Source organism: Mirounga angustirostris, unplaced genomic scaffold (assembly GCF_029215605.1).
Source record: "Mirounga angustirostris isolate CCGP_5_RB_7025 unplaced genomic scaffold, mMirAng1.0.hap1 SCAF_1, whole genome shotgun sequence".
In the NCBI taxonomy this organism is placed as follows: Eukaryota; Metazoa; Chordata; class Mammalia; order Carnivora; family Phocidae; genus Mirounga; species Mirounga angustirostris.
In genome coordinates, this window is record NW_026991709.1 from 18,901,481 (window position 1) to 18,927,731 (window position 26,251).

Below are 26,251 nucleotides of genomic sequence, written 5' to 3' on the forward strand. Positions count from 1 at the left end.
TAATAGTTGGTTTATTAGAATTAAATGCCTCTCTTAAAATAATTTAAATTCTTGGCCTGACATTATGAATAATCTATACAGAAAATCCTTAAAATTAGCTTGAGTTAAGCCAGATTTCAACCTGGATCTCCTTCTGCAGCAATGCTCTTCTGCCAGTCGACTTCTTATTGTCCTTGCTTGCAAATATATAAATTATTTTAATAACTTGATACTCTCAGTTTAGTAATTTATTAATATTATAATTTTATTCGATATGAATATTTTAGCTCTGCTTGATTAGATGAAACAGGCACACATGCTTTAGCTATGAAAAATTCCATTTTCTGGTTCTATGTAAAGCAACATCTAAAGCAGCAGAGAAGGGAAACAGTTATATTTTCAAAAATAGTTAAGCCAGACTGTTTCCTGGAGATACTTCATTTATTTTTCATCCTCAGATGCTACTGGCTATTTTTGGTAGGGCTAGACATTAATACTGACCAGTTTAGCTTTCCTGACTGTTAACAAACTATCCCACAATGAACCTGACTTCGTGCTGAAGACATTGTGGTGATCCTTAACATACACGTATTCTAAAATATATGCTCAAAGTAAAAAGATCCAAATTCACAAGAGTATGAAATATTTATAAAAAAATCATGCGTCAGATTGTACAGTCTAGAAATAAAAGAAGATTCAAATTCAGTAATAAAGGAAGAGCAATACTTGCTCTAATATTTAAGAAAGACCTCAGGCTCCCAGAAGATCCTGGGCTCAATTCTCCTTTTCCGTCTGCAGGGAAGCAGTGGCCAGGGCTACTGCTGTGACCGGCTGGGCAATCCCATGGAGCTGCATCTTTGCAAGTTTCTTCTGTTCACATTCTGTGACCAAACGGTTCAACTCTGCTGCACTGTATCCAATAAGTGTCTTCAAGTCACAGACAAACTTGTACACAAATCTCTTGCCTTGAACTTTACAAATCATGTCCCCATCATAATAATACCTTTAAAAAGAAAAACATGTTAGGACTATACAAAAAATACAGAATTTGGATTTCTTACAATAGTTCACAAATCCTTCCATAAGCAGGAGCCTAGTACTGTATTTCCCTGATAGCAATTAACATTGAAGTTATATAGAAATATTTAATGTTACTATCCAAGGAAACTTCAAAGCATTGTTTACTAAAATTTCAATGTTCAGTATTCTAAAACTCTATATACTAAATTTTCAAACCATATTTCAACAATTATGATAAAATATTGATTTAAAAATGAACATTATTAAAACAAAACAAAAAACCTTGGGAGCAGTAACAGAACCTAAGAACAAGGGCTTGGAGTCAGAATGTCAAGATTCAAAATCCAGTGTCTCAACTTTGTGATTCTGTCCACACGAAAGTCACATTTTCTCTGAGTCTTTATTCCTCGTCTATACAGTGAGGATAAAAACATTACTTACCCTCAGAGAATTGCTGGGAATTAAAAGGATTATCTTTGCAAAGTGCTCACTTAAGCACACAATGCTGGCACATAGCCGTCTATAAAATATAAGCTATGTTAATAATTAAGAACCCACATAAAAGGAGAAATTTGTAATACACATATTCTATGGACTGTGGGAATGTCCACTTCTTTTCTGCATTGTACAAAAATCCCTTATGTTGTAGCCATGCCTTTGCCATCATTTAATATGTAAAGGCTCTCCTTTCAGTGAAATTCTCCAAATCTAATATGGAACCTCAAAAGAATAAGTAAAGAGCTAGAAGAAAGACAGCATACAGAAAACCAAGGAAGAGGATGTCATAAAGAAACAAGGTTTCTATACCTACATAGACAAATCTGGAGAAGTCCCTCTAGAAGTCTGGTTTACTGCTGCTATGTATGGAGATGGAAACAGGGCTGGATTTAGATTTACTTTGGAAAACAGTTTATTTACTGTTACGTGCTGCCAATTCCAATAAAAGGAAAAAAGTCAAGTCAAGACTTTTATAGGCAGGACGACTGTTAAGCCTTGTATTTTGCTTTGTTTTTTATTGTATTATTTTTCCCCACCTCCTTGAAGCCTTTATTTTAAAACTGCACTACCCATTTGTACCAATCTGACAATAAGCAGTTATGAAAGGAACAACTATTTCCCAAAGTACCAAAATGCTGTAAACTACCACATTTGGCAGGATTTTATTATTTAAGTCATTCAACTTAATCAAAAGTCCATTAATGAAAAGGTGGATCTACATGCAGGAAATTAAGTCCCTTTTCCTTAATTTCTGAACAGTGAAAGTCTAACAGTCAATTATGTTCACTTTCTCAGTGAGAGATACAACACAGTGGACAGAGTTCTTGTGTTTCCTTTTGTGCCAATTATGTTTATACATAATTTAGATCTTAGCCCACAAATCACCAATTGCCTGTCATCCAGTTTAAAATGAGATTGGTGGGCGCCTGGGTGGCTCAGTTGGTTGGGCGACTGCCTTCGGCTCAGGTCATGATCCTGGAGTCCCTGGATTGAGTCCCACATCGGGCTCCCTGCTCAGCGGGGAGTCTGCTTCTCCCTCTGACCCTCCCCCATCTCATGTGCTCGCTCTCTCTCAAATAAATAAATAAAATCTTACAAAAAAATAATAAATAAATAAATAAATAAATAAAATAAAATGAGATTGGTATTTCAATTTCTTACGAAAATTTCTACATAATATATAAGGCTGTAACAAATATACCAAAAAAGGAAGAAAGTGGCTTTATATTTCAAGGAGAAAAATGGAATTGGTATAATCTTATGTCTCTTGGTACGAGGTGATAAAGAATACAAACACTGTTTTAATTTTACTTAGTATGTCCTTCAATCTACTAGATGCTGTCATACAACCACATATAATAGCATTCATCACATTTGTACCCTCTCTAAAACGAAGAAAGTAGAAAGGTACATGATACCTGTGTTTTCATGGATATGATTTTGCCCTTTTCTTTTTAAACTTGTATTTTTTTAGCCTTTTAAATTGTGAAATATATTTCCCTAGAATCCCTCCAAGGTCCCTCCCAATCACTACCCCTGCTTCACTCTAAAAGGCAAAAACAATCCTGTTCCATGATGGTAATTCATTGCTTGTCACCCAAACATGCATCCCTAAATGCTGTAATTTACTCTTCCTGTTTCTTAAACTTTACACTATAAATGCATTCATACAATATATACTCTCTTGGGTCTGATTCCTTTGCTGAACATTGCATTTGTGAGGTTCATCCATATCAGTGCTTGTAGCCCAGTTCATTTCCATGGACACACGGTCCACTCTTGTTTACCACAATTCATTTATTCACTGTCCTGTTGGACAGTGATAGGTATTTGGTTTCTAGTTTTTGGATATTATAAATAATGCTGCTATAAGCATGTGTGCGGGCATATGCATGCAATTCTGTTTGGTAGATATTGAGAGAAACTGCTGGGTTACAGGTTACATTCCTACCAAAAGTGTAGAGGCATTCCTGGTCCTCTATATCCTCATCACCTGGTACATTGGCAAGCATCTAAATTTTACTCATCCTGAGATATATATTGTGCCATTTTATTGTGGTTTCCAACCAAATTTCCCTGATTACGAAAGAGGCTATGCGCTGCGGGGAACAGTCACTGGCCATGAGGATAATCTCCAGTCCATAGTGTCTATTCATGTCTCTTGACTATTTTTTCTATTTCTTCTATTGATTTGTAAGAGTTCTTAAGTTACTTCAGACATGACTTTTATGTCAGGTTTATGGCTTGCCTTTCACTCTCCCGACAATGGCTTTTGTTGACCAAAAAAGTTCTTAATTAAATTTCTTAATTTTCTCCACCAGGCTTAGTGCTGTCAATTTTGTCTGATGCCTTTCCTCACCTACTGACATCATGGAGGTATTTCTAGATGCTTTCCTATTTTACTTTCCATATTTAGAGCTACAAGCTACATGGGACCGATTTCTAGTATGGTATGAGGAAGGGATCGAGTTTCACTTCTTTCCATATGGACAGTCAACTGTCCGAGGTCCATCGATTGAAAGTGGGTCTTTTCCTCATGTGTTTTCCCCACGCCATCTTTAAGTCAAATACTCTTATATCCTCGGTTCTACTTGGGCTTTCTATTGTAATCTGTGGTCTATTTGTCTCTCCTAAGCAAACAACACACTGTCTTATTGTTGTAGCTTTACAGCAAGTTTCAAGCTCTTGGCGAGCAAGTCTTCCCACTCTGTTAATCTTTGGGTATCCTAGCTACTGTGGCACTTTATATTCCCACATAAATTTTACAATCACCATGTTAAGTTCTACAAAAAAACTTTCTGCATTGAAACGTATCAATCTGAGGAGAACTGGCATCTTAATGATTAATTCTAATAATTTATCTATAATTTTGAAGGGACTTGTATATATGCAATTATATCAACTGCCAAAAATGACAGCTTTAATTTTCATTATATGGAAACGATTTTTAGATAGTTGGCAAAGTATGTGAGACTAAATAAGTGATAAACACATTGAAAATAAAGCATTTTAGGGGCGCCTAGGTGGCTCAGTCAGTTTAAGTGTCTGCCTTCAGCTCAGGTCATGATCTCAGGTTCCTGGGATCGAGTCCCGCATCTGCGGGTGGGGGGTGTCCCCTGCTCAGCAAGGAGTCTGCTTCTCCCTCTCCCTTTGCCCCCACCCCCACCTCCCACTCATACTCTCTCTCTCATTTGCCCTCTCTCAAATAAATAAATAAAATTAAAAAAAAAAGAAAGCATTTTAGTTACTTATGAGTGCTAAAGAAAACAGTTATTTTGGAAAAGAAAAATAATCATGCTAAAATATGTAACAGAACTTACATGATCATGATCCTAACAATGAATACTGATATAACCACCATTTCCATATAATTATGTAATTACATTAGGATGAAGGGAGAGTGTGTGTGTGTGTAGTGATGAGAGGTGAATCATAATCTCTCAGTGTGAAATTCACAATGTCCAAATGAAACATGAAGTAGCAGTAAAAGCATATTATTTAGAAATAGAGATAAATTACAGAGCTATTTCACACTATGTTCACTCTTCCAAAAAGACATTAGTTCCATATATTCATATATCCTGCTTTTTTACTTAAATGCACATATTGAATTTCCATCACTGGGGTAAGCATAATTTCTGAGAGTAATTATGTCAAAAAATTCATACTACTTATGTTACAAATAATTTTATTCTATTTCATTTCAATCTGTGTAAAGGTTGGATATTCAGATACAGGCAGGCTGAAGGGAAAGAAATAACAGAAATGGAGCGACATTTTGCACCTAGCTATAAAAACAGAAAATATCTGCATCTTTGCTAAAATTTACACTCAATTCACCTATGCATATGACAGCATCTTTATCTGTTATGTAAATGACAAAAAACTCAGAGATTAAACATGTAAGTTTTAAACAGAGTAATATATGCTTTTCAACCAGATAAAAGCAAATAATCTTGGAATCATCTTAAAAAAAAAATATGTGCCTCAAAATTATTACTAAAGATCTTGTAAAAAGTCATTTTTGGGGTGCCTGGGTGGCACAGTCGGTGAAGTGTCTGACTTGGTTTCAGCTTGGGTCGTGATCTCAGGATCAGGGGATCAAGCCCCCTCCCCGCCTCCCAGGCTCCACACTGAGCGCAGAGTCTGCTACAAAGTTTCTCTCTCCCTTTCCCTCTGCCCCCCCCCCCCCCCCCAGCATGGTCAAGCATGCACAAACTCGCTCTAAAATAAATAAATCTTGGGCGCCTGGGTGGCTCAGTTGGTTAAGCGACTGCCTTCGGCTCAGGTCATGATCCTGGAGTCCCGGGATCGAGTCCCGCATCGGGCTCCCTGCTCGGCAGGGAGTCTGCTTCTCCCTCTGACCCTCCCCCCTCTCATGTGCTCTCTCTCATTTTCTCTCTCTCAAATAAATAAATAAAATCTTTAAAAAATAAATAAATAAGTAAAATAAAATAAAATAAATAAATCTTTAAAAAAAAGTCACTTTTAACATAAGTGTGAAACTTTCAGCTCTTTGTTTAATGAAATAAACATCTTATGAACAAGTCTTTTAATGTTTTATAACAATGTTAAACCTAGAATAAGAAGTCATTTTTTAGAAATGCTTGATAATAAAAAAAAATAATAAACAATAATAATGATAAATGGTTACCTTAATGCACGACTGAGTTTCTCATAGTTCATTGTAGGCTTATTTTTACGTTGTCCCCATTTTTGTGCAACTAGTTCAGGCTGATTTAGCTTAAACTCGCCTTCATCACCGACCCAAGAAATGCAGTCTCGAGCATCCTTGTCAGTCAGAAGTTCTAGCAAAAACTGCCACAGTTGGATTTGACCATTGTTTCCTAAATTGACAAGAAGGACAAGCGTTGACCACAGTGCCATGGATTAATAGCAGGCAAAAGGCAATAAATAGGTTCTTCTCTGGGTCATCCCTCAACCTTGCTAAAAACAATTTTTTTTTTTTTTTTTTTACAAATGCTGTTTAAATATTGCCAGAGAAATAATCTATGTTCATATTTTCATACAGTGAAATGAAACAAAATACACATGATTTGACAAATTTTATAAATACCGTAAGATAATGCAAAAATACCTGTTCTGTTCCCAGGTGAACTTCTATCTTCTCCTGAAATCCTTGGAGCTCTTTGTACTTTAGCTGCCTTTGCACTACTATTTATAACTTTAATGGTAGTTGGTGTAGCAGACTGCACTGATGCTGGAATAATTTGCACAGCTGCGAAGAAAAATGGAGGGAGTTTTTTTCCTTCTAATACAAGCAGTGAAAAAAATTACTGAAAGACATAAAATGCTATTAGTTTTACTGATGCCCCTGCCCCTCTAATTAGCTCAACAAAAGGGCCTCATTTAAAAAAAGCCTTAATCCACAGCAGTTTTGAACAAAATTACCAAAGAAGTTCCAAGGATAAGGTATGATGTTTGCATTATGGGTTGTGAATCTTAACTTGGGGAATAAGAGTTGGTCTTATTTTCAATTGACTTAGTGTGTATACACATTACACAAGGAATTATAAAAACATTGGCTTTAAGAATATTTCTTCATTAAAAGTAGTTTATCAAATGTTGGGAGAAAATATGGTCAAATGAGAACTCATTAGCACTACTGATGAGAACACCAACACCTACCACCACTTGGTGAAAAGCTGTGGTAATCCCTAGTCAGGCTGGAAGGGTGGAACCCCTGTGATAAACCAGAGAATCTCACACACATTCTTACAAATACTCATTCCATGATATTCAGAGTTTTAAAAATAACAGACAGCAGTGAAAATGAAATCACACTGTAAGTATCATCACAAGTCTCATAACTGTTACACAAAAAGCAAGTTATAAGTGGATATGTACAGTTTATTATCATTTTACCCAAAAAGTTTAAACACTGGTAAAACAATGCTATAAAGTGTGGTTGCCTCATTGGTAAAAATATAAAATATGTATAGAATAATAAACATCAAATTCAGGATAGTCATTTAAAATGAGATCTACAACATGGTAAAACTGATATATAAAGTTTTAGTTCTTACAGTGTACACAGATGTTAGTTACTATATATACTTTATTTCTTGGTATATCTAAAATACTTCATAAAAAGTTTAAAAACTAATTTTATTACCTTGCAGTTCTGAATTTTAAAAGAAAATTTCTTATTGACAAATGGGCCATATATTACAGGATGAATACTCACGCTGATCAATTGTAACTATCTCATTCATCTGTTGTTCTTGGCTTGCCAACACATCTGAAGAACACACATAAAAATTTTTGTTTACATTTACCCCAGCAATGCAAACTCAAGTTAGTAAAACTCAATTCAACTGACCAACCAAATAAACTAAAAAGCAAAACATTAAATAAAACTTATTGGCACAATAACCTAAAAAATATCTGATAGTCACTTTGCAAAGAAAAGATATTTTTAAGAGAAATAACAGATGGAGAGCTCTAATTCTTTTAATGTTAAGAGCTGTTAGGAAAATGGAATTACTTTTTATAATTTACAGTATAAAAGAGCAGTTCAGATTCCGAGTTGGATAGTACCATAACATAAATATCTATATCTAAATCTATCTGTATAAAACCATTTAAAACATGGAAATCTTCAAGATCAAATCAAAGATGAGCATGTATACCACACTGAAACTGCTTATACAATTGTTAGATATGCATTTGCAGTCAAGATGACGGAGAGATGGTCATAACTTACTAATCTGTTCTAAGAGATTGAATAAAAGATTTGAATAAAACTGCTTTAACTTTTTTTTTTTAAGATTTTATTTATTTGAGAGAGAGAGAGAGAGAGAGAGAGACGGAGAAAGTGAGCCAGGGGAGGGGCAGAGGGAGAGGGAATCTCAAGCAGACTCTGTTGAACAGAGAACCCCACGATCTTATGACTCTGAATCATGACCTGAGCTGAAATCAAGAGCCGGATGCTTAACTGACTGAGCCACCCAGGCACCACAAGACTGCTTTAATTTTATAATGCTCCCTAAAGATAGCTAAATTTTCAATAAAATTGTAGTCGTCCTAAAAGTCACAAGTGAATGAAATAATATAACGATGGCTACAAATATAGCTCTCAACATGAGAGTTACACTGTAAAAGGTCCTAATATACCTCCTTAGAGATCCATTCTTTACTCATCTGTTGCTATCCCCTACTCAAATGCTATTCTTTATTTCTTAAATGAGAATTCCTATTTCCCATACTCTAATACTTCAGCCTATTTATTTAGTGCCTATCATAGATTAGATGCTTTTCTCTTGAAGCTGTACCCACCAGCAATCATCTGTGTACTGAGTGAGTCCTAGCCTGGGCACCGAGCACAGTTCTACTTATGGTGCCATGCCAGGATCCAGTTCCAGACACACACAGCTGGAAAGGACTGAGAAACTTTTAAAAAGAGGACTAAACCCTACCTGTCAGATGGGGGCTTTCTTTGGGGATACAATTATATGGGACTAGCCTGAGATCTTGGTTCTGATCTTAGCACTCACTTATTGGCTCTGTGACTTTGGTAAATTATTCAACCAACTTAAGCATTAATTTCCTCATGTTTAAATGAGATATCGCCACCTACCACCTCATGAGGCTGCTATAAGGAATAAAGGAAGATGTTTTCAAAAAGCACAATGCTTGAAACATAGCTTAACTTTTCCGTAAACTGGAGATGTTACTGCTTCATCCAGATTCCTAGTTCTGAGCATTCTCCCCACTTCAAGGAAATGAATAGATACACAAGATTCCTCTGCTCCCCATACTAGGAAAAGTCTCTGAATAAGCTTGAAAGATTGAGAAGCGCTAGGAGAACCAGAGACAACCACAACAAAGTGCTGCTGTGGGGGAGACAGCAAAACCCACCAATTTTAAACTGTAGTCTAAACACTGTCTTTGTCCTCATCTTGACAGTTCCTACAAGGATACATTTCAGTAAACATGACTCACATGTTAAAAACCTGAAACAATTCAAGAGTTTTCTTTTTTATCTGAAAAGCTGTGTAGAGAAAGAAAAAAACCCTGTGAAACCAAGGACAAACCTTTAATCAGAACATTTAAATTATTTATCTAATAAGAAAAACTGGAAATAAACTCTGTAAATGTAATGAATGCAGTAAGACTTTCAGTGTCAATATACACTTCTCCCCTCTAATATTTAAGAGATTCCATGAAAGAGAAACTATAATCAATGAAGGAAAGCCTCTTTCCAGAGCTCATTTCTTATTCAGCAGCAGAGAATGCACCCCAGATGAAAACCCTAAGCCTTCAAATACCTGCGGAAAACCCCTCCAACCAGAGCTGTTCCTTTACTGGGCACATAATAGAACCAACCCTACCAGTTACCTTTTTATCCATAACCACTACAAAAACAAAGTCAGAGTTTGTCTTAGTCACACAAAGTATGTGGGTCTGGCTAGCATTTCTAGCCTGTAGAATGGTGTTAGGGAACAGGTTACTGCTACAGTACTTTAACAGATAGTCACTGAAATTTAAGATGGAAGGCGCCTGGGTGGCTCAGTTGGTTAAGCGACTGCCTTCAGCTCAGGTCATGATCCTGGAGGCCCTGGATCGAGTCCCGCATCGGGCTCCCTGCTCGGCAGGGAGTCTGCTTCTCCCTCTGACCCTCCCCCCTCTCATGTACTCGCTCTCTCTCATTCTCTCTCTCTCAAATAAATAAAATCTTAAAAAAAATATATATGTAAGATGGATTAAAATTCAAACAAAATAATTTAAATTTATTTGAGCTTTTTGTTGGTCAGCCAAGTAATTTCTATTTTCTGTATATAGTCACTTAATCATAATAATAATGTTTGTGGAACCAACATGGAAACACTTATAACCAGCAGACTTCAAAACAGAGGACTGCACACTTACACTTCTCCTTTTTCTCTTAAGATCCCATTCAATTAAAAGAAATTTTAGGTTTAATTCCATTAATGATGAAAAGAACAAGAGGGAAGAAATCTGCGGACAATCTTAAATTTCCAGAAGATGAAGACGTAAATGAAAGAACTGACTGATGAAACAGAAGTCAACGAGACTGGAATTTATGGAGAGAGCTAAGTGTAGGTCACATCATCTTAAAAGCCTGGATTCTGATGTTCTTCAGTCTGGTTTTGGATCTTGGCTCTGCCGTTCCCTAGCCCTGTACCCTTGTGGGGCTGGCTCTCTAAGCCATGGTATCCTATCTAAAAAATAAGAAAAGTAATGATTTGTGGCATTAGCAGAGGGATTAAATGAGATAATATCTATAAAGCTCCCAGCACAGCCTTATACAATTAATAGGTGTTAATTATTATTGCTATTATCAATGATCACAATGAACAATGAAGACAAAGTTATAAAGAAATAAAGTTAAATTCAAGTTACAGTACAAATAGATAACAATTCAAATTTTATACATTTTCGAAGAAGTTCCAGATGACTCCATAGAATTTCTCCCCGAGGCACTCGCTGAAAAAAATCTTCTTGGTTGAGACTGCATAATTCTCTTCCGGAAATGTTGAGTGTGGTCAGGTCTATATCAGTCATGCTGAATTCCTTCATTACCCAAACCACCCAATGCAGGACTTGGTCTGTGGACCACTGTATAGGATCTAAAGAGAAAAATATTACCATTAGCCTAGTTCTATCTCAGATATGTATAAATTCACGGTTAATTTGTCAATACACATATACATACACACATACATATGGAGAAAAATCCAGACAGGTTTTTCTTCCCAAGTATTTACTTAATCTATGATAAGTAAATCCAAATAGTCATTTTCCTCATCATTTTTTTACTATCTAATTGAGTTCACAAACTCAAAAAGGTTTTTAATACTATATTTTCTCCTCATATCCTTTTCAAGTTCTCAATCTAAATTTTTAATGAATTCACCTGGTTTTACATCAGTTAGTCTAGAATTTTATCAAGAAAAACAATGTAAAATTACTCTTCAATGGGTCAACTGAAAGAATAAAATATGGGATTACTCTGGAGAGAATGGATTACGTTCTCCAAGTTTTATTTTTTTTTTTATTTTTATTTTTTTAAAGATTTTATTTATTTATTTGAGACAGAGAGAATGAGATACAAAGAGCATGAGAGGGAGGAGGGTCAGAGGCTGAGCAGGGAGCGTGATGCGGGACTCGATCCCGGGACTCCAGGATCATGACCTGAGCCGAAGGCAGTCGCTTAACCAACTGAGCCACCCAGGCGCCCCGTTCTCCAAGTTTTAAACATTACTTTGTAGCAGTGTATAATTTGGTACACTGGGAAAAAAAAAAAAAAAGAAAGAAAGAAAACTGTAAGGGGGTTCTGAGGAGCTAGACTTATTCTCCAAAATGTGCACAACATAATCTTTTCTCCCTTCTGCTTCTTATAAAAACCTGGTGCTCTTATATATACCCTTTAGTGGCACTTATAATACAACATGCAAATTGCATGTTTACTCATCTGTCTTTCCCTGTAATACATTAAGGTCTTAAATATAAGGACTGTGTCTTATAAACCAGTGTATCTTTGGAGTTTACCACAATGCCTTATGCATAGCATAATCTGTTAAATCTATGATAAGTAAATCCAAATAGTCATTTTCCTCATCATTTTTTTACTATCTAATTGAGTTCACAAATGAAAAAGATGACCAACATGTATAAATATTTCATTGTTGTATCCCGGGCACCTAATGGAGTATTCTACCCATATAAATTTAGTAAAAACTGGCTGAATTAATTTTGGTATAGGTGTTTCTGCATGGAGAAGATGATCTATCTAAATAGTACTGGTTACATGCTCCCCAAGATGCATGCTATTCAACTGGAATAAGTGGGAAAAAGACATTTAGGTACTTATTAAGAGCCAATTTATAATAAAAGATGAATCAAACAAATACAGGATTCACAGGCACAGAACTGATTTTTTATCTGATCTTTTCACAAAGAGGAGAAGGGAGAAGGATTCTAAGATGGCAGCGAAGTTTTTTAATGTCTCTGAATGTACACATTAAAGAAAAAACCACTAAAAGCAAAAGACAACAAAACCCAAAATCCATGTACATTTACAATAAAACCAGGTGACAATATATCCCCATGGAAGCCAAATACACACAGGTGAAGACAAAGCAGGAACAGTCAGAGACCTTCATGGTATCAGTATCTATTCAGAAGAAAGCAAAGGGGGAAGCAAAGGGAAATCTGACCCATTCTTCATTCTGAGCACAGGAGAACCTGAACACAGCCAAGAAGTTTTCACTGAAAGCACAACAGGCCAAGCTCAAAGGAGTAGCTCAAATAGCTTTGCCCAATCCAACAGCAGCTGAGTACAAAGGTCCATGGTAAGGTTTAAGGGGCTGGAGCAGTGCACCACCTTTGGATTTTTCAAACTGAGCCACAGATCACATCCAGGAGAGTGGAACACAATGAGAAACTGGAGGGAATGGGATCTAAATTGAGTAGCACAGGAACACCAAAGAAAAAGAGGAGGTCCAGATGAAAGTGGAGTAAGGGAACAGACAGGAACTGAGAAAGCCAGGGGCTATGTTTTTTTTTAAGTTTTATTTATTTAAGAATCTCTACACCCACCGTGGGGCTTGAACTCACGACCCCGAGATCAAGAGTCACAGGGTCTTCTGACTGAGCCAGGCAGGTGCCTCTACTGGCTCTGTTTTTAATACTATTTGAAAATAACAGAGGAAAGAGTTACAGAAAGTCAGAAAAGCTATCCTGAATCACACTTCCCTTTAAAAGATCAAGTAACCTCATTTTACATAAACATGAACCAAAAAAAAGTGTCATGATCAAAAAAGTTGGGGCAGATGCAAACAGTCTGATTTGTTTTCTTAAATAGTATCAGGACTTCTGGGGTAACATAACTAATTGTCTGTGCATATTCTCCCTGCTTATTTCTCTAAGACCCTAGCAAAATGATACTAAAGGAATTTTTAAAGGAAGTAAACTCATGGGAACATGAGTGAAATGATAAACGGACGGAAGATTTTTGACTAATTTTTAAAGACAGCAGAGTGAAAATCAAGTGAAGTAGAAGCTATGACCCAAAATATCTATCAAGGAGGATACAGTAAGAAGTAAGCGTTTCCTGACTGCAGAACCCCCTTATTGACTCACGTCAATATTGGTTCCAGGTAGCAGGAGAGGTGTAAGTGGAAAATGAGGGACTAATTTAAAGTGTATGGTGTGGTTAGAACCTCCAGGGCCTCTCCTTCATTCTCAGGAGCCAACTGAACAGAAGCATCCCCACACACATGCCCATATCCCCCCACCCCCTTCCACATCCCTACATCCCGGAACTTTTGGGACAGACATGAAATGGATACCGATCCCAGGACTAAAAGTCTACAAACTGAAGAGTGAGACCCTTTGCACTTCCCTTTCCACTTCTAGAATGCAGCATTCACATACATGGCAACCCTAAATCCTCAGACCAACCTTCTACTCCTGTCAGGTGTTTGGCCAATTCTCCAGATTTGTAGTGTCCCCCACCAAAAAAAAAAAAACAAAAAACCCACAAACAACCAAAAAACAAAAAACACCCCCCCAAACCAAAAATAAAAACAACTTTTATTTCCTAGGTGCCCTTTCTAAGGAAACCTGTAAGGAAAAATGAGAGAATAATGAGTAAATGTGAGAATAAAACCAGGAAAAATGAAAATATAAGATCCTGGAAAATGGATCCAGCACTGGAGGAAAGTCAAGGATGTCTGAGGATGACAGACAGCGCTGTGGCAGATTGTAAACCAATCTAGAAATACTTGAGAATTTGGGAAAAATTACAGAGTGATGGAAATGGGAGAAAGTCAGTCTTGGTATATACAGAAATCCACAAACTAAAAATTAAGTCAACTTGGAACTTCAGGAAAACCAGAAGCTGTAAAAATGCAGTCACGGTTATATGAAAAATTCTCACAATACACACTAACTAATGACTTAAAAGTTACGTAAGAATATTCACAAAATAGGGAAAGATAAGGTTTTATTTGCTTTGCAGGGGAAAACAATATAAGAGAACTAAACCTCATCTACTGTAACAAGAAGTTAATAATGATTAGAAGCAGTAAAGTGGAAAGTGGTTGCAAGTGGGGAGTAGGACTGAAGAAAGGAAAACTGTTTTTCTAAGACTGACTTTCTTTAAACCAGACTTGACAGATACACAATTGAGAGCTTCCCTGTGGGACGGGGGGACAGCTATGGAACTGGAGAGCTAGTTACATACAAATCAACTCTCTCTGTAATACTTTATTTTTGTGTGAATATATAGTATTTTAAAATGTGAATATCTAACAATTCTGGGAGCCAAAAACATGAGTATTTATCTTTCTTTTTTATTATTCAAACAACTGGAAGAAAAAATAAAAATAAAAAAGCAGACTTCCCCACCTCCCCCACTTAAGCGCCGGAGGGCATGGCCTGTCTTTCTAATGTGCCACTGAAAGTCCAGCGTTTAACATGATGCCTGGCATAGGTAGTTCACTAAACCGTTAAACTGCTATAATATGCAACTCGCATTACAACTGATATCCTGGGAGGGGAAAGTAAAATCAACCTTAAAATAAGAGCAACTTTGGGGCGCCTGGGTGGCTCAGTCGTTAAGCATCTGCCTTCGGCTCAGGTCATGCTCACAGGGTCCTGGGATCGAGCCCCGCATCGGGCTCCCTGCTCCGCGGGAAGCCTGCTTCTCCCTCTCCCACTCCCCCTGCTTGTGTTCCCTCTCTCGCTGTGTTTCTCTCTGTCAAATAAATAAATAAAATCTTTAAAAAAAATAAATAAATAAGAGCAACTTTTTTACAGGTAACACATTGCCCTCTTTTGAAACTCAGTAGCAATTCTGTCAGTAGTGTGATTGAACTTGGGTATATTTATGATTTTTTTTTCAACACTGGAAATAAATTAATTCTGTCCTTTTTCTCAAAATATCTGTGAAATTTTGGACTTAAAAATAAAAAATTAAAAAAAAATTAAAAAGCAGAGCCATCTTTTCAATATTGTTTAATAAAGGACAAGAATGAATATTGACTTTAATTTTACTTTTAGTCAGTTTTAACATTCCCATTTGACCAGACTTCTAACTACTCTGAATTCACTGAGTTTCTTCTGTAGTTTTTAAATGTGAAATAGTAAAAAAAATCAATCAATCAGCAGGAAAAAGAATTAGGGTCCTGGAAAAATATAAAAGTGAAGGGACTGTATATATATGAAGAGGTGGCTCTAAGCTCCTGTCAAGATACAAAGTTGATATGCGTAAAATGAACTTTAGGGAACTGTCCAGTGTGAATCAATATTTCAAAGAGATTTAAAGTAGCTATGACCAGCTAACCATATTTCAATTTTGCAGAGAATTAAGCAATTTCAAAATGACTACCCTTAGGTACAGACACAGAAACCTGAAATGATAATTTCCTAAGAAAACAGTAATCAAATTTCTAAAACTTCCCAGTTGCTAACAATTTCATGACAGAAAAAAAATGACTTAAAAAGTCTTCCTGTACCTAAATAAACCACAAGTGTTTTGTGTTTTTTTTTTAAAGATTTTATTTATTTATTTAAGAGAGAGAGAGTGAGAGACAGAGAGCATGAGAGGGAGGAGGGTCAGAGGGAGAAGCAGACTCCCCGCCGAGCAGGGAGCCTGATGCGGGACTCGATCCCGGGACTCCAGGATCATGATCTGAGCCGAAGGCAGTCGCTTAACCGACTGAGCCACCCAGGCGCCCTAAACCACAAGTGTTTTAAAAGAGCTTTATTCTAAGTAAATGATACCCCTGGTAGCTACTCTTGAGTCAGAGTTTATAATCTTGCTCTCTACAATTCAGTATTATATACTACTCTCCATAAAATACCCTATTACTGAAGGGTTCTTGTTGAAAGTCTAGTAAACTACGTAAAATATTTCAAATGTTTTTACGCTCTCTTCTTTCCTTCTCAGCATTTCCCCTCTCAAAGGTGACTTCAAACTCACTAACAATAAGATCAAGCATGACATCTATGCTAGCTTTTACAAGTCAAAAATAAGTAACAGTATTGGCAACCACGTACCTGAGGAATGGCTCTATCTGATCCTTCGAACTGGGTTTACCTTCTTAGGCTCCAATTAAAAGCCCCTCTCCTGGCTTCCTTCATCTATCCTTCTCCTGCTCGTGCCACACCATTTTATCTACAAATACTCAGGTTACTAACAACTCATGAAGCTTCAATAATATTTATCCCCCAACACTCTTCCCATTTGCCCCCCAAAGGTTAATATTGTTTTCTCTACTTCTATAATGTCTATTTTTTCCTATAATTAGGCTTTGTCTTACAGTTACTTTTTTTCTAAATCTACCAATGAGCCTCTGATCACCAAATTTAATAGATACTACTCAGTTGGCATTTTTTTTTACTTTGTCAGCGATGTGGCCACTCTTGTCCATCTAAAACTCTTTTTTCTTATTTTCCTTCTATCTCTTCAGCTATTCCACGTCTCCATTCCTTTTCCTCAACCTGAAATGCCGACAAGGTCCAGCCTTTAATGTTGTGTCCTTTTCCATTTTATCTCTCTCCATCAGAGACTGCATATGCTTGTACAGCTTCAATACAAACTCAACACAGCTAAGTCCCAGAAAACATCTTTATCTCCAGCCCAAATCCTGTGTACCTGAAAATACGTTCTGGCTACCTTCAGCTGAAATATGTACTATCACTTCAAAATGAAGTACTACCAACATTTTCCCTTGAAAAATCTTTCCAATACCAGACTTCCCCACCTCCCCCACTTAAGCGCTGGAGGGCATGGCCTAGCTTTCTTATGTGCCATTGAAAGTCCAGTGTTTAACACTGATGCCTGGCATAGGTAGTTCACTAAATATGTAATGAAGATGTAACCGGGTCTCATTAGTATAATCATTGCCCTAGTCACCCAAGCTTGAGAAGTTGCATCAGTACTCGGATCTTTCCTCTCTCTCACACAACCCATCAGTCAGTTGCTCAGCCCCGTCGCTGGTTTCATTCAACTCTTCCCACATAAATTATCAAGTCTAGGCTAACCTAGACATTATCACCTAGTCACAGCTCAACTATAACATGCTCCTGTTTTCCCTTCATTCAGTCTCTACCTGCTCCAACGTATGTCATATACTGCTGCCATATTCATCTCCCATGGTCATGTCCATCAATCAAAAGCAGTTCTATAATACTAGAGAGTAACTCCACCAAATCTTCTTGCTACTGCTGCATACTCACTCCCGTGTCTAACTTTTGCACATACATTTCCTAAATGGACTGTCCTCTGCTCAATAGTTTGTCTATAATAATAAACCTTTTCCCAATGTTCCCCCAGGCCACTGCAATCCCTTTGAGATTTTTTTTTTTAAGATTTATTTATTTTAGTGGGGGAGGGGCAGAGGAAGAGGGAGAGCAGCAGACTCCACGCTGACGCATGGAGCCCGACTTGGGGCTTGATCCCAGGACCCTGAGATCATGACCTGAGCAAAGGTCAAAAGTCGGATGCTCAACTGACTGAGCCACCCAGGTGCCCCCATCTCTGAGATCCTAATAGCATATTCCCTTTATATAAGTTACTGACAGCTTAAAACCATGCTACTTTTAATGGTAATTCTCTCATTTATCTTCTCTCTCTTCAACTCCACTATGAACACCCTAAAGACAGAATTTTTTTTTTTTTTTAATTTCTTCGTATTCCTAGCACCTGGGACAATATTTGTCCAAAGGGGATAAAAAGAGAGATACAGAAAATCAACATTCTTCCTAAAAATTTTTCATTTAAAATAGATTATAACTTACTCACCCTAGTGTCCTCTATGTCAAGCTTAATTCTTATTGTTCTACTGACATGTAATTGAGTATTTTATTACCATAAGGTATCCCAAGGCGTTCCTGCTCTTTCCTATAACCTTCCAGAGCGGCAGCCCATCTTGTCACTTGTTCTGAGGTTTCGTCTGAAATAGTTGTAATGTGTTTTGTGCCATCAAGAGTTATTACTTGAGCCTCCTCAACAAGATGTGCTTCTGCTTCAGCATGATGGGCATCTGGATCAATGACTACTTCAACTGTTTCCGCAGGTTTAACAATTTCAAGGATGTTTAGCTTAGGTTCAATTCCTTAAGAGTGGAAAAAAAAAAAGTAATTTAAATGAAAACACAAAAGTCACTAAAAAATAAAATTTAGCTTAGTTTATATGTTCTCAAATGGTAGAGCAAATGCTCTCTTTTAGACACAAATACAATTATTCACTAGTACTTCAGTAGATAACAGTATTGTATTAATATTAATTCCCTGATTTTGATAACTGTAATGTCATATAAAAGAATTCCTTGTTTTTAGAAAACACATACACTGATGCATTTAGGGATAGAAGGAAATCATGTCTGCAACTTATTCTTCAACTGGGCAAAAAAAAAAAAAATAATGTGGGGACGGGTGGATGGAGAATAAAGCAAATGTAATAAAAGTTAACATTTGGAGAATCTGAGTAAAGGACATCCAGGAGTTCTCTTACTACTCTTGCAACTTTTCTGTAAGTCTAAAAGGATATAAAAACACCACCACCACCACACACAGCTACATATAAACATTTATTAGGAAAAAAGTACCAATATGGATTAGAAAATAAAAACTAGACTAAGGAAAGTATAAATGAGTAGCTACCCACCTGTAGAATTTTTAAAAGTCCTTCTAAGCAAATTACAATTATTTACTGATTGCTTTTCTTTTCAAAGGTCAAAGTACATGTTTAAAAATGAATAGGCACTGAGTTTGTAAAATTAAGTTCACATTAACTTCTGATTTCCACTTTCAGTTGAATGAAAAAAAAAAACCAAAATTCTTAATATATTCAATACAAATAAACTAGCTCTTCATAAAATCATCTCAGATAGTTCTGTTACAATGACAGCTCTAAAAAACTATCATTATTACTTAACAGCTACTGTTTGGTCATTGATTCTGTTACAATCTGCATCAAATTTAATCAAAGTGTATTTGAAAGATTAAAACTCAACTTCAATCCTCCCTGAAAACCAACTCTATAATAAAATGTATTGCTATCATTCATTATATGGTATAAAGATAAGACCCTTTTCCAAATATACATGAGAAAAATAACTAACTTTAAAAAAATTTTTTCTCTAAGCTTTATTCCCTAATCCTCCACTCAAATTTCAACAAGTCAGCTCTTCCCAAATCCACTTACACTGAGAGGTGACGAGGCTTTTAAAGATAAAACAAAGAATTTCTTTCTTATTGTCAATGATAATACTGGGGAAATTGTAGATCGGAAGGGGATAACTACCATTTTTATAGTTTGAGAGAAGTATGATTTGTGAAATGCAACTGTAAGCAATATAATATGTTCAAACATTAAAATTAGTGTAAAACTCTGGTCAGAACACCTAACAAGCCACAAAAACTAAAATTCAACCTACCAAATATGGTTTCCTAATTCTCTAACTTTTGTACTTACACAAGATTAGTAAAATACTGTGATGGATATGGCTGACTGAGTCACTCAACATCTTTTGCAAATTCCTCTCTGTGCTAAACTGTAGGGAATAGATTTCCTTGTGGCGAGGGTTCCAGTTGGGATTCTGGCTCCCAAATCACTGGCATAAGCCTTCTATCTGGAAACAAGTTAAGAAGGGACAAGTAGGCACATGGAACCCATTTTTTGGCTAGTGTGATCACTGTGAAGGCAGAGGGGTTCTAAGTTGACAGCTATAATGGTGGCTTTCAGATCTGGCATTTTCCAGATCATGGCAGGGCAACAGCTTCCTTGGCAATCCAGTTCTGCAGTGTGGCTAAGGCATTCTGAGAAAGTCAACCAGAACCTGCTCTTCCAGCTCTTTCTACCTTACAATATATCCTTCCCTGAAAAAACTAGAATGTTATACTTAAAAAAAAAAAGAAAGAAAAAAAAGAATACGTTATACTACCTGCTTCACCCTGACAGATATAATTATTAAACCAAAAGCATGAGTGTTTGGCTACAACATCACATTAAGTAATTTAGACAACCACCTAAAACACCCTGACCTTGTAAAATTGAGTTCTCCCGTATTTTAAAAAACATGAGCTAAACTTTTAAGTAACTATAAAAGTTGCTTACCTTGGTAAGAAATTACCTGTACACTAAGTTGTACAGTTCCATCTGTTTTTACTCCTTGGTCAAATAAACTTCGTTCTGGATCCAGCTAAACATGAGAAAATGATTAAGATTACTTTGGTTTAGTCATCAGGTTTAATACAAATGGATGTACCAAACAAGACTTATTTACTGAGGCATACTAATGAAATTATAAGAACACATCTAATTATCCAAGTCGTCGTATCTTATAATTCTTTGCCAAAACTAAACATATTTTAACCACTGTGGTAGTAACTAAGGACAACATAAATTAACCAGATTTATTTGAGGTGGTGGTTTTCTCTAGCTCTGGAGTCTAGGATTTTAAATAATGCCAAAAGGCAACTGTTTATTCTGTAAATATATTTTAAGCAGAAGATAATGCAATTTATCTGTCATGAATAAGCAAGGGTGTTTAATTAGTGGGGAGATTTATATAAAACTATTAACATAATTTTTGCCATGTCCCCCTTATAACCTAACCATGCCACACATTTAAGATCAAGGTTAACTCTAAATCTCTTGTAATGAAGTTAAAAAAGTTAAAGGACTTATGACTTTACTACTTAACCTAGCTTTGATATCTTCAATCATAATCCTCTATCTTTTCAGTATGGTTTTTTTTTTTAGTATCAGTGTTTTTATCCTCCCTATCTCCCTTACAGTGAATGCATTTCACGCAACAGCAACCTGATGACACTTTTAGACATTGTCTGTCACCATTTTAAAAGTAGACTTGCATTGCAATTATCTTGAATAATGTATATATCTGTGTCTGCATTTCACGCAGCGCGAGGTACAAAGCTCCACCCAACTCCCATTCCCAAGAATTCAATCAATATTGTAATCATGGTACAAACATGTTTTCTAATATTAAAAATGTCATATAAAACCTAAAATCTTAGGGGCGCCTAGGTGGCTCAGTCGTTAAGCGTCTGCCTTCAGCTCAGGTCCTGATCCCAGGGTCCTGGGATCAAGCCCCACATTGGGCTCCCTGCTCAGTGGGAAGCCTGCTTCTCCCTCTGCCACTCCCCCTGCTTGTGTTCCCTCTTTCGCTTTGTCTCTGTCAAATAAATAAAATCTTTAAAAAAAAACAACCAAAAAAAAAAAAAAAAAACCCTAAATCTTAAATGACTTTAGGTTTAACGACAGGGATAAGACAAACTGTATAACCATGCAGAAAGATAGGTCAAACATGGTAGTTTTACTTCTTAAAAGAAGTAGGCCTGATGCTTTGTTACAAACTCTCCTAATATCAAGATTTCTCCTCTCTGTAACAGACACTGGTATGATCTACTTGAAGCTACAGCATGTGGAAGCATCTGGAAGTGAACTCTCAGGTAGTACTGAATACACCAGCTAGTTCACATACTCCTCAAATTAGCACAACCCTGCTACTTTCCATCAGCTTTCAAGTCAGCACTCATATGAAAATACAAAAGCATCACCACAAGCAGCAAGCATTCTGACTCCAAGTGCATGTGGTTAATTGACGTGAAGAAGAGAAGTTGTTAATCTCACATTCTTTTTGAGGAGAGGAAGGGAGACAGGGAAGACTGCAAAATGCTTTACATCCTAGGCTAGCTTGGAATTCTGTGATACAACGAGCTATGCTATTTCTATTTATTCAACTAATATTTACTGAGAACTTATGATGCGTTGGGTACTTCGCAAGTAATATTTTCATTTTGGGTAGATCAGGTATGCTAAGAAAAGCAACAAATGTTAGAGCTGAAAGGCAAGTAAGAGATCAAGTCCAGATCTCTCTTCACTTTACATGTGAGAAAGTCAGGTGAAGCCTCAGTGATGCCGAGTTGACTTTCTTAGAAGTCTGCCTCGAACAACTGAAAAAAGAGTTTTGAAGTCACACAGGCCTGGGTTCAAATTCCAATGTACCTCTTTGTAGCTGTGCACTGGGCAAATTATTTATCTATAAATCTCAGTTCTGCATCTGCAGAATGTACTTAAGAATATGCTGATTGCAAAGACTAATGTGAATATTAAATGAGATAATGTAGCAGTGTTCTGCAAACATTCTTTCGTTCAAGGTAAACTGCCCCTACAGCTCCGGTTCACCAATTTGTCATGGCTGCCTTAGATACCAATCTACAGAAGTTATTTCTCTAACTCCACGTTTTTGGAACATTTGAGTTATTTTCAGTTTCTGCACAACCATGCAATGAACATCTCAGATGTACAACTTTGCTCACCTAGTGAGGATTTCTCTAAGAACAATTTATTGAGGTGAACTACTAGATATTTCACATTTAAAATTAATAGACACTAAATACCAGATTATCTTCCAAAAAGATTGTGCTAATTTATTCTCTCCCTGAGAGAAGAAAAATTTTAAATCATAAAATTATTAAAAATATTAGACCCACATACATTATTTAATTTTAGAAGAACAATATCCTCGCCTCCCCCCACCCCCCAACATTTACTAGATTTACTGAAAGGAAAAGATAAAAATATGGTTGAGTGGAAACTGAAAGGCACAAATTTCATCAAAACATTTCAACTTATTCTACACCAAAATCTTATTTAAAAATAATACATATATGATGATTTTAATTTTTAAAAAACGAAGGCAAAAATCCTGTAACATATGGAATAGCTATATCACAAGGCAGGCAAAGGGGAGAAGTAAAGAGCACGAAAATCAAACAATCCAAAAGAAGACACACTATGTATTTGTATAAGTTAGGATAAAAAACAGTATAAACTCTAGTACTTACTCATATGTTCAAGGAAGGTCTAGAGAAATTCTTTGAGCAATTCTATCTAAGCTACTTTTTATACATGAAAATACCACCTTTCTAGAAAGAATACTATAAAACATGACTATGAATATGCTGTAAACATAGTATATTATTAAAATACTACCACAGGTAAAATCCTATTGCAATAAACTCCAAGAAATGTATACACTGGTGTTTAAGTTCTTATCCAAAATTCACTGGTGCACAAAGAAGCTAAAAGCTAGTTAGGAATGAAGTGTGAGGAGGACCCACTTCCAAGTTCCAAAGTCAATGTGCTTCTCACTACTTTATGTTTAGGCTCTGATTCACATTTATTTAAACCTATTTCGTATTTGTCAAAGTAAAAAGCAAATGTTTAATTTAGTACTCAAGATTTTTTTTTCTAAGTAGGCTACACACCCAGTGTGGAGCCTGATGCAGGGCTTGAACTCATGACCCTGAGATCAAGACCTGAGCTGAGATCAAGAGTCGGACGCTTAACCCACTGAGCCACCCAGCTGCCGCTAGTACTCAATCTTTTAGATACAATTTTAAATGGAGGGAATTTTGCTGGAAGAACTTTTATTTTTAAATGCTTAAATTTTGTAATACAGGTCAAATTTAGTTATAAAGACTACAGCTATAGAGATAAAAGGCTAACAAAAAAATATTTCTGGGTGCCTGGCTGGCTCAGCTGGTCGAGCATGTGACTCTTGCCCTGGGGGTCGTAAGTTCCAGCCCCACATCAGGTGTAGAGATTACTTAAAAATAAAATCTTTAAAAAAAAAAATTCCAATGCAGACTTAAATGCTGAAATATAAATCTCAAAAGAAAAAAAATTACCTGGATATCTTGCAGGCAAATTTCATGAGCATCCAAAGAACACTGTAGTCTTGGTTCTAGTAGTTTCTTTAAATTGCCTATCGGCTCATTGATGTCTATAGCCTGGCTTACACATTCAGCTGGGGTGTAGGCTTGTTCTACAATACTGATAAAGTTAAAGGATATAATGGTTAACAAATATTTCTACCCTGGATATTAAAGTCTGGTTTTTGAAACTCATTTCTGCATAGACACTATTCATAGTGGTAGGCTTATCACCAACTAGTGTTGCCAAACTGAATACTAAATTGCAGAGAAATGCTAGCATGAAATTTAAAGCACCCCTGCAAACAAATCTCCTTAGATATATATATATATGTAGCTAAGTGTATATATATATACATATAAATATTGCATATACAATATTTACAGGGAAACAAAAATACTACATTTTCAACTTATTTTGAAAAATTTTAGAATGGAAAATAAAAGTCCCCTCAAAATTTGTATGCCATCTCTACTAGTCAATTTCCTTTCCCAACATAAATAAATGTACATAATAAGGCATGAAAATATAAGTTATATAAAATACTTTCCATTTAATTTAATATGAGATCTACTGGTTATAATCAGTATAAGTCCACATTAAAAAAAATACATTCCTGCTTTAAAACTCTGAAGTTCTTTTATATTGTTATTTCATACTTTGAATTCTATGAAATCATGAGTGCCTTGAGGGTAAAATCTTTGGCAAATAATTCTTTTTTTCAAATCCTTATATGAAGTCAAAGAGAAAACAGACATCAAGTATCTATAAATCGGTGAATATGGAATTCAATTAAGTTTCACACAATGTTTACTTTTAATATGATTTAATTCTCATTTGTAGTTGTCAAAGACAGCATCATGTATTTAAAAATTTGTCAAGTTCCATTTTCACATAAATTCCAAGTATAATGCGATATATGCATCATATTCAATAAATGTATATAGCCTAAATTTCTTCTAATACTTTAAAAGTTTATAGTAGACCATTCATTAAAACAAAGATTATTTTTAAATGATAGTAAACTATTATTACTATTATTTTTGTTAAGGTAAATTAATTGGGTCTTTTGGCTAAGTATTTCTACCAAATTCTTTAGTGACAGTAAAATAGGCTGTAATTTTCTTTTTCTGTAACAATCATTCTTTAAAAGAAATGTCACCTTTAGATTGGTAAAGACCTATTTTATGTGAGCTCAAGATTTAAAAAATGTTTAAATACTGTGCTGTCACCATTTAAACCCTGGGAAACTTCATGCAAAAATCTGAATTTCTCCCGAAAAACTGGATGATCTCACATCACTGGACCTAAATTCCTGCACAACAACTATGTAGTGCAGCTTCATAGCAGCAAATGCTCTTTTACGGCTACTCCCCAGGTTAACATAGTAACTATCAATTTCTTACATGAGGCATCTGCAAAGATTTTCTGTAAAGGGCCAAACAGTAAACACTTTAGGATATGTGGGCCATTTGTGTATACATAAAAATAAATATATCCACATATGTATGTATAAACACACATGCACACATACATATATGTATCTGATAATTGAGAGGAGAAAAGAGCATACTCAAACATGTTGAAAAGTTCTATTAAAAATTTAAGGTTTTAAATCTCAGCTCGACTCTCAACACTCAGCATCCCTGGCAACCTTAGTGATTTTGTCCATTCAACAGAGTTGTTCTAAACCTTCATTTATTCCACAGAAGTTCTCTATTATTCTTTAGTTCCTTTTACTTTCAACATATTGTCTCATCTCCTGCTTTATAGAGAAACATAAGGACCACTAGCCATCATCTTCCTCAAGCTTCTTCTTGACTCTCAAATCTTTTACCCAGACTGTGTCCCTGGATTCTGAACTCATTACCACCGCTCTACCTCTTTAATGGAGTAATAGTCCATTACTATCCCCAAAACTAACACCTTTCACTGCACTATATACTTGGTACTGTGCACGTAATTATCCATATACCTGTATGCCTCCTCAAATACAATGTGGCCTCTGTAAGA

The 26,251-nt window shown here is 36.0% G+C and overlaps 1 protein-coding gene across 4 annotated transcripts in view; it reads right to left on the minus strand.

The window, feature by feature from the left end:
- Positions 1-605: 605 nt before the first annotated feature.
- Positions 606-26,251, minus strand: part of GABPA (GA binding protein transcription factor subunit alpha) — a 33,030-nt gene continuing 7,384 nt past the window's right edge. For all 4 annotated transcript variants that reach the window (XM_045902618.3, XM_045902615.3, XM_064579880.1 and 1 more), the window contains 8 exons: positions 24,214-24,358; positions 20,612-20,696; positions 18,363-18,608; positions 10,917-11,111; positions 7,706-7,759; positions 6,596-6,736; positions 6,152-6,344; positions 606-982 (listed from right to left, as the gene is read on the minus strand). In XM_045902618.3, the coding sequence (XP_045758574.1) occupies positions 754-982; positions 6,152-6,344; positions 6,596-6,736; positions 7,706-7,759; positions 10,917-11,111; positions 18,363-18,608; positions 20,612-20,696; positions 24,214-24,358 (1,288 nt within the window). In that variant the 3' untranslated portion in view covers positions 606-753. The remainder of the gene's footprint in view (positions 983-6,151; positions 6,345-6,595; positions 6,737-7,705; positions 7,760-10,916; positions 11,112-18,362; positions 18,609-20,611; positions 20,697-24,213; positions 24,359-26,251) is intronic.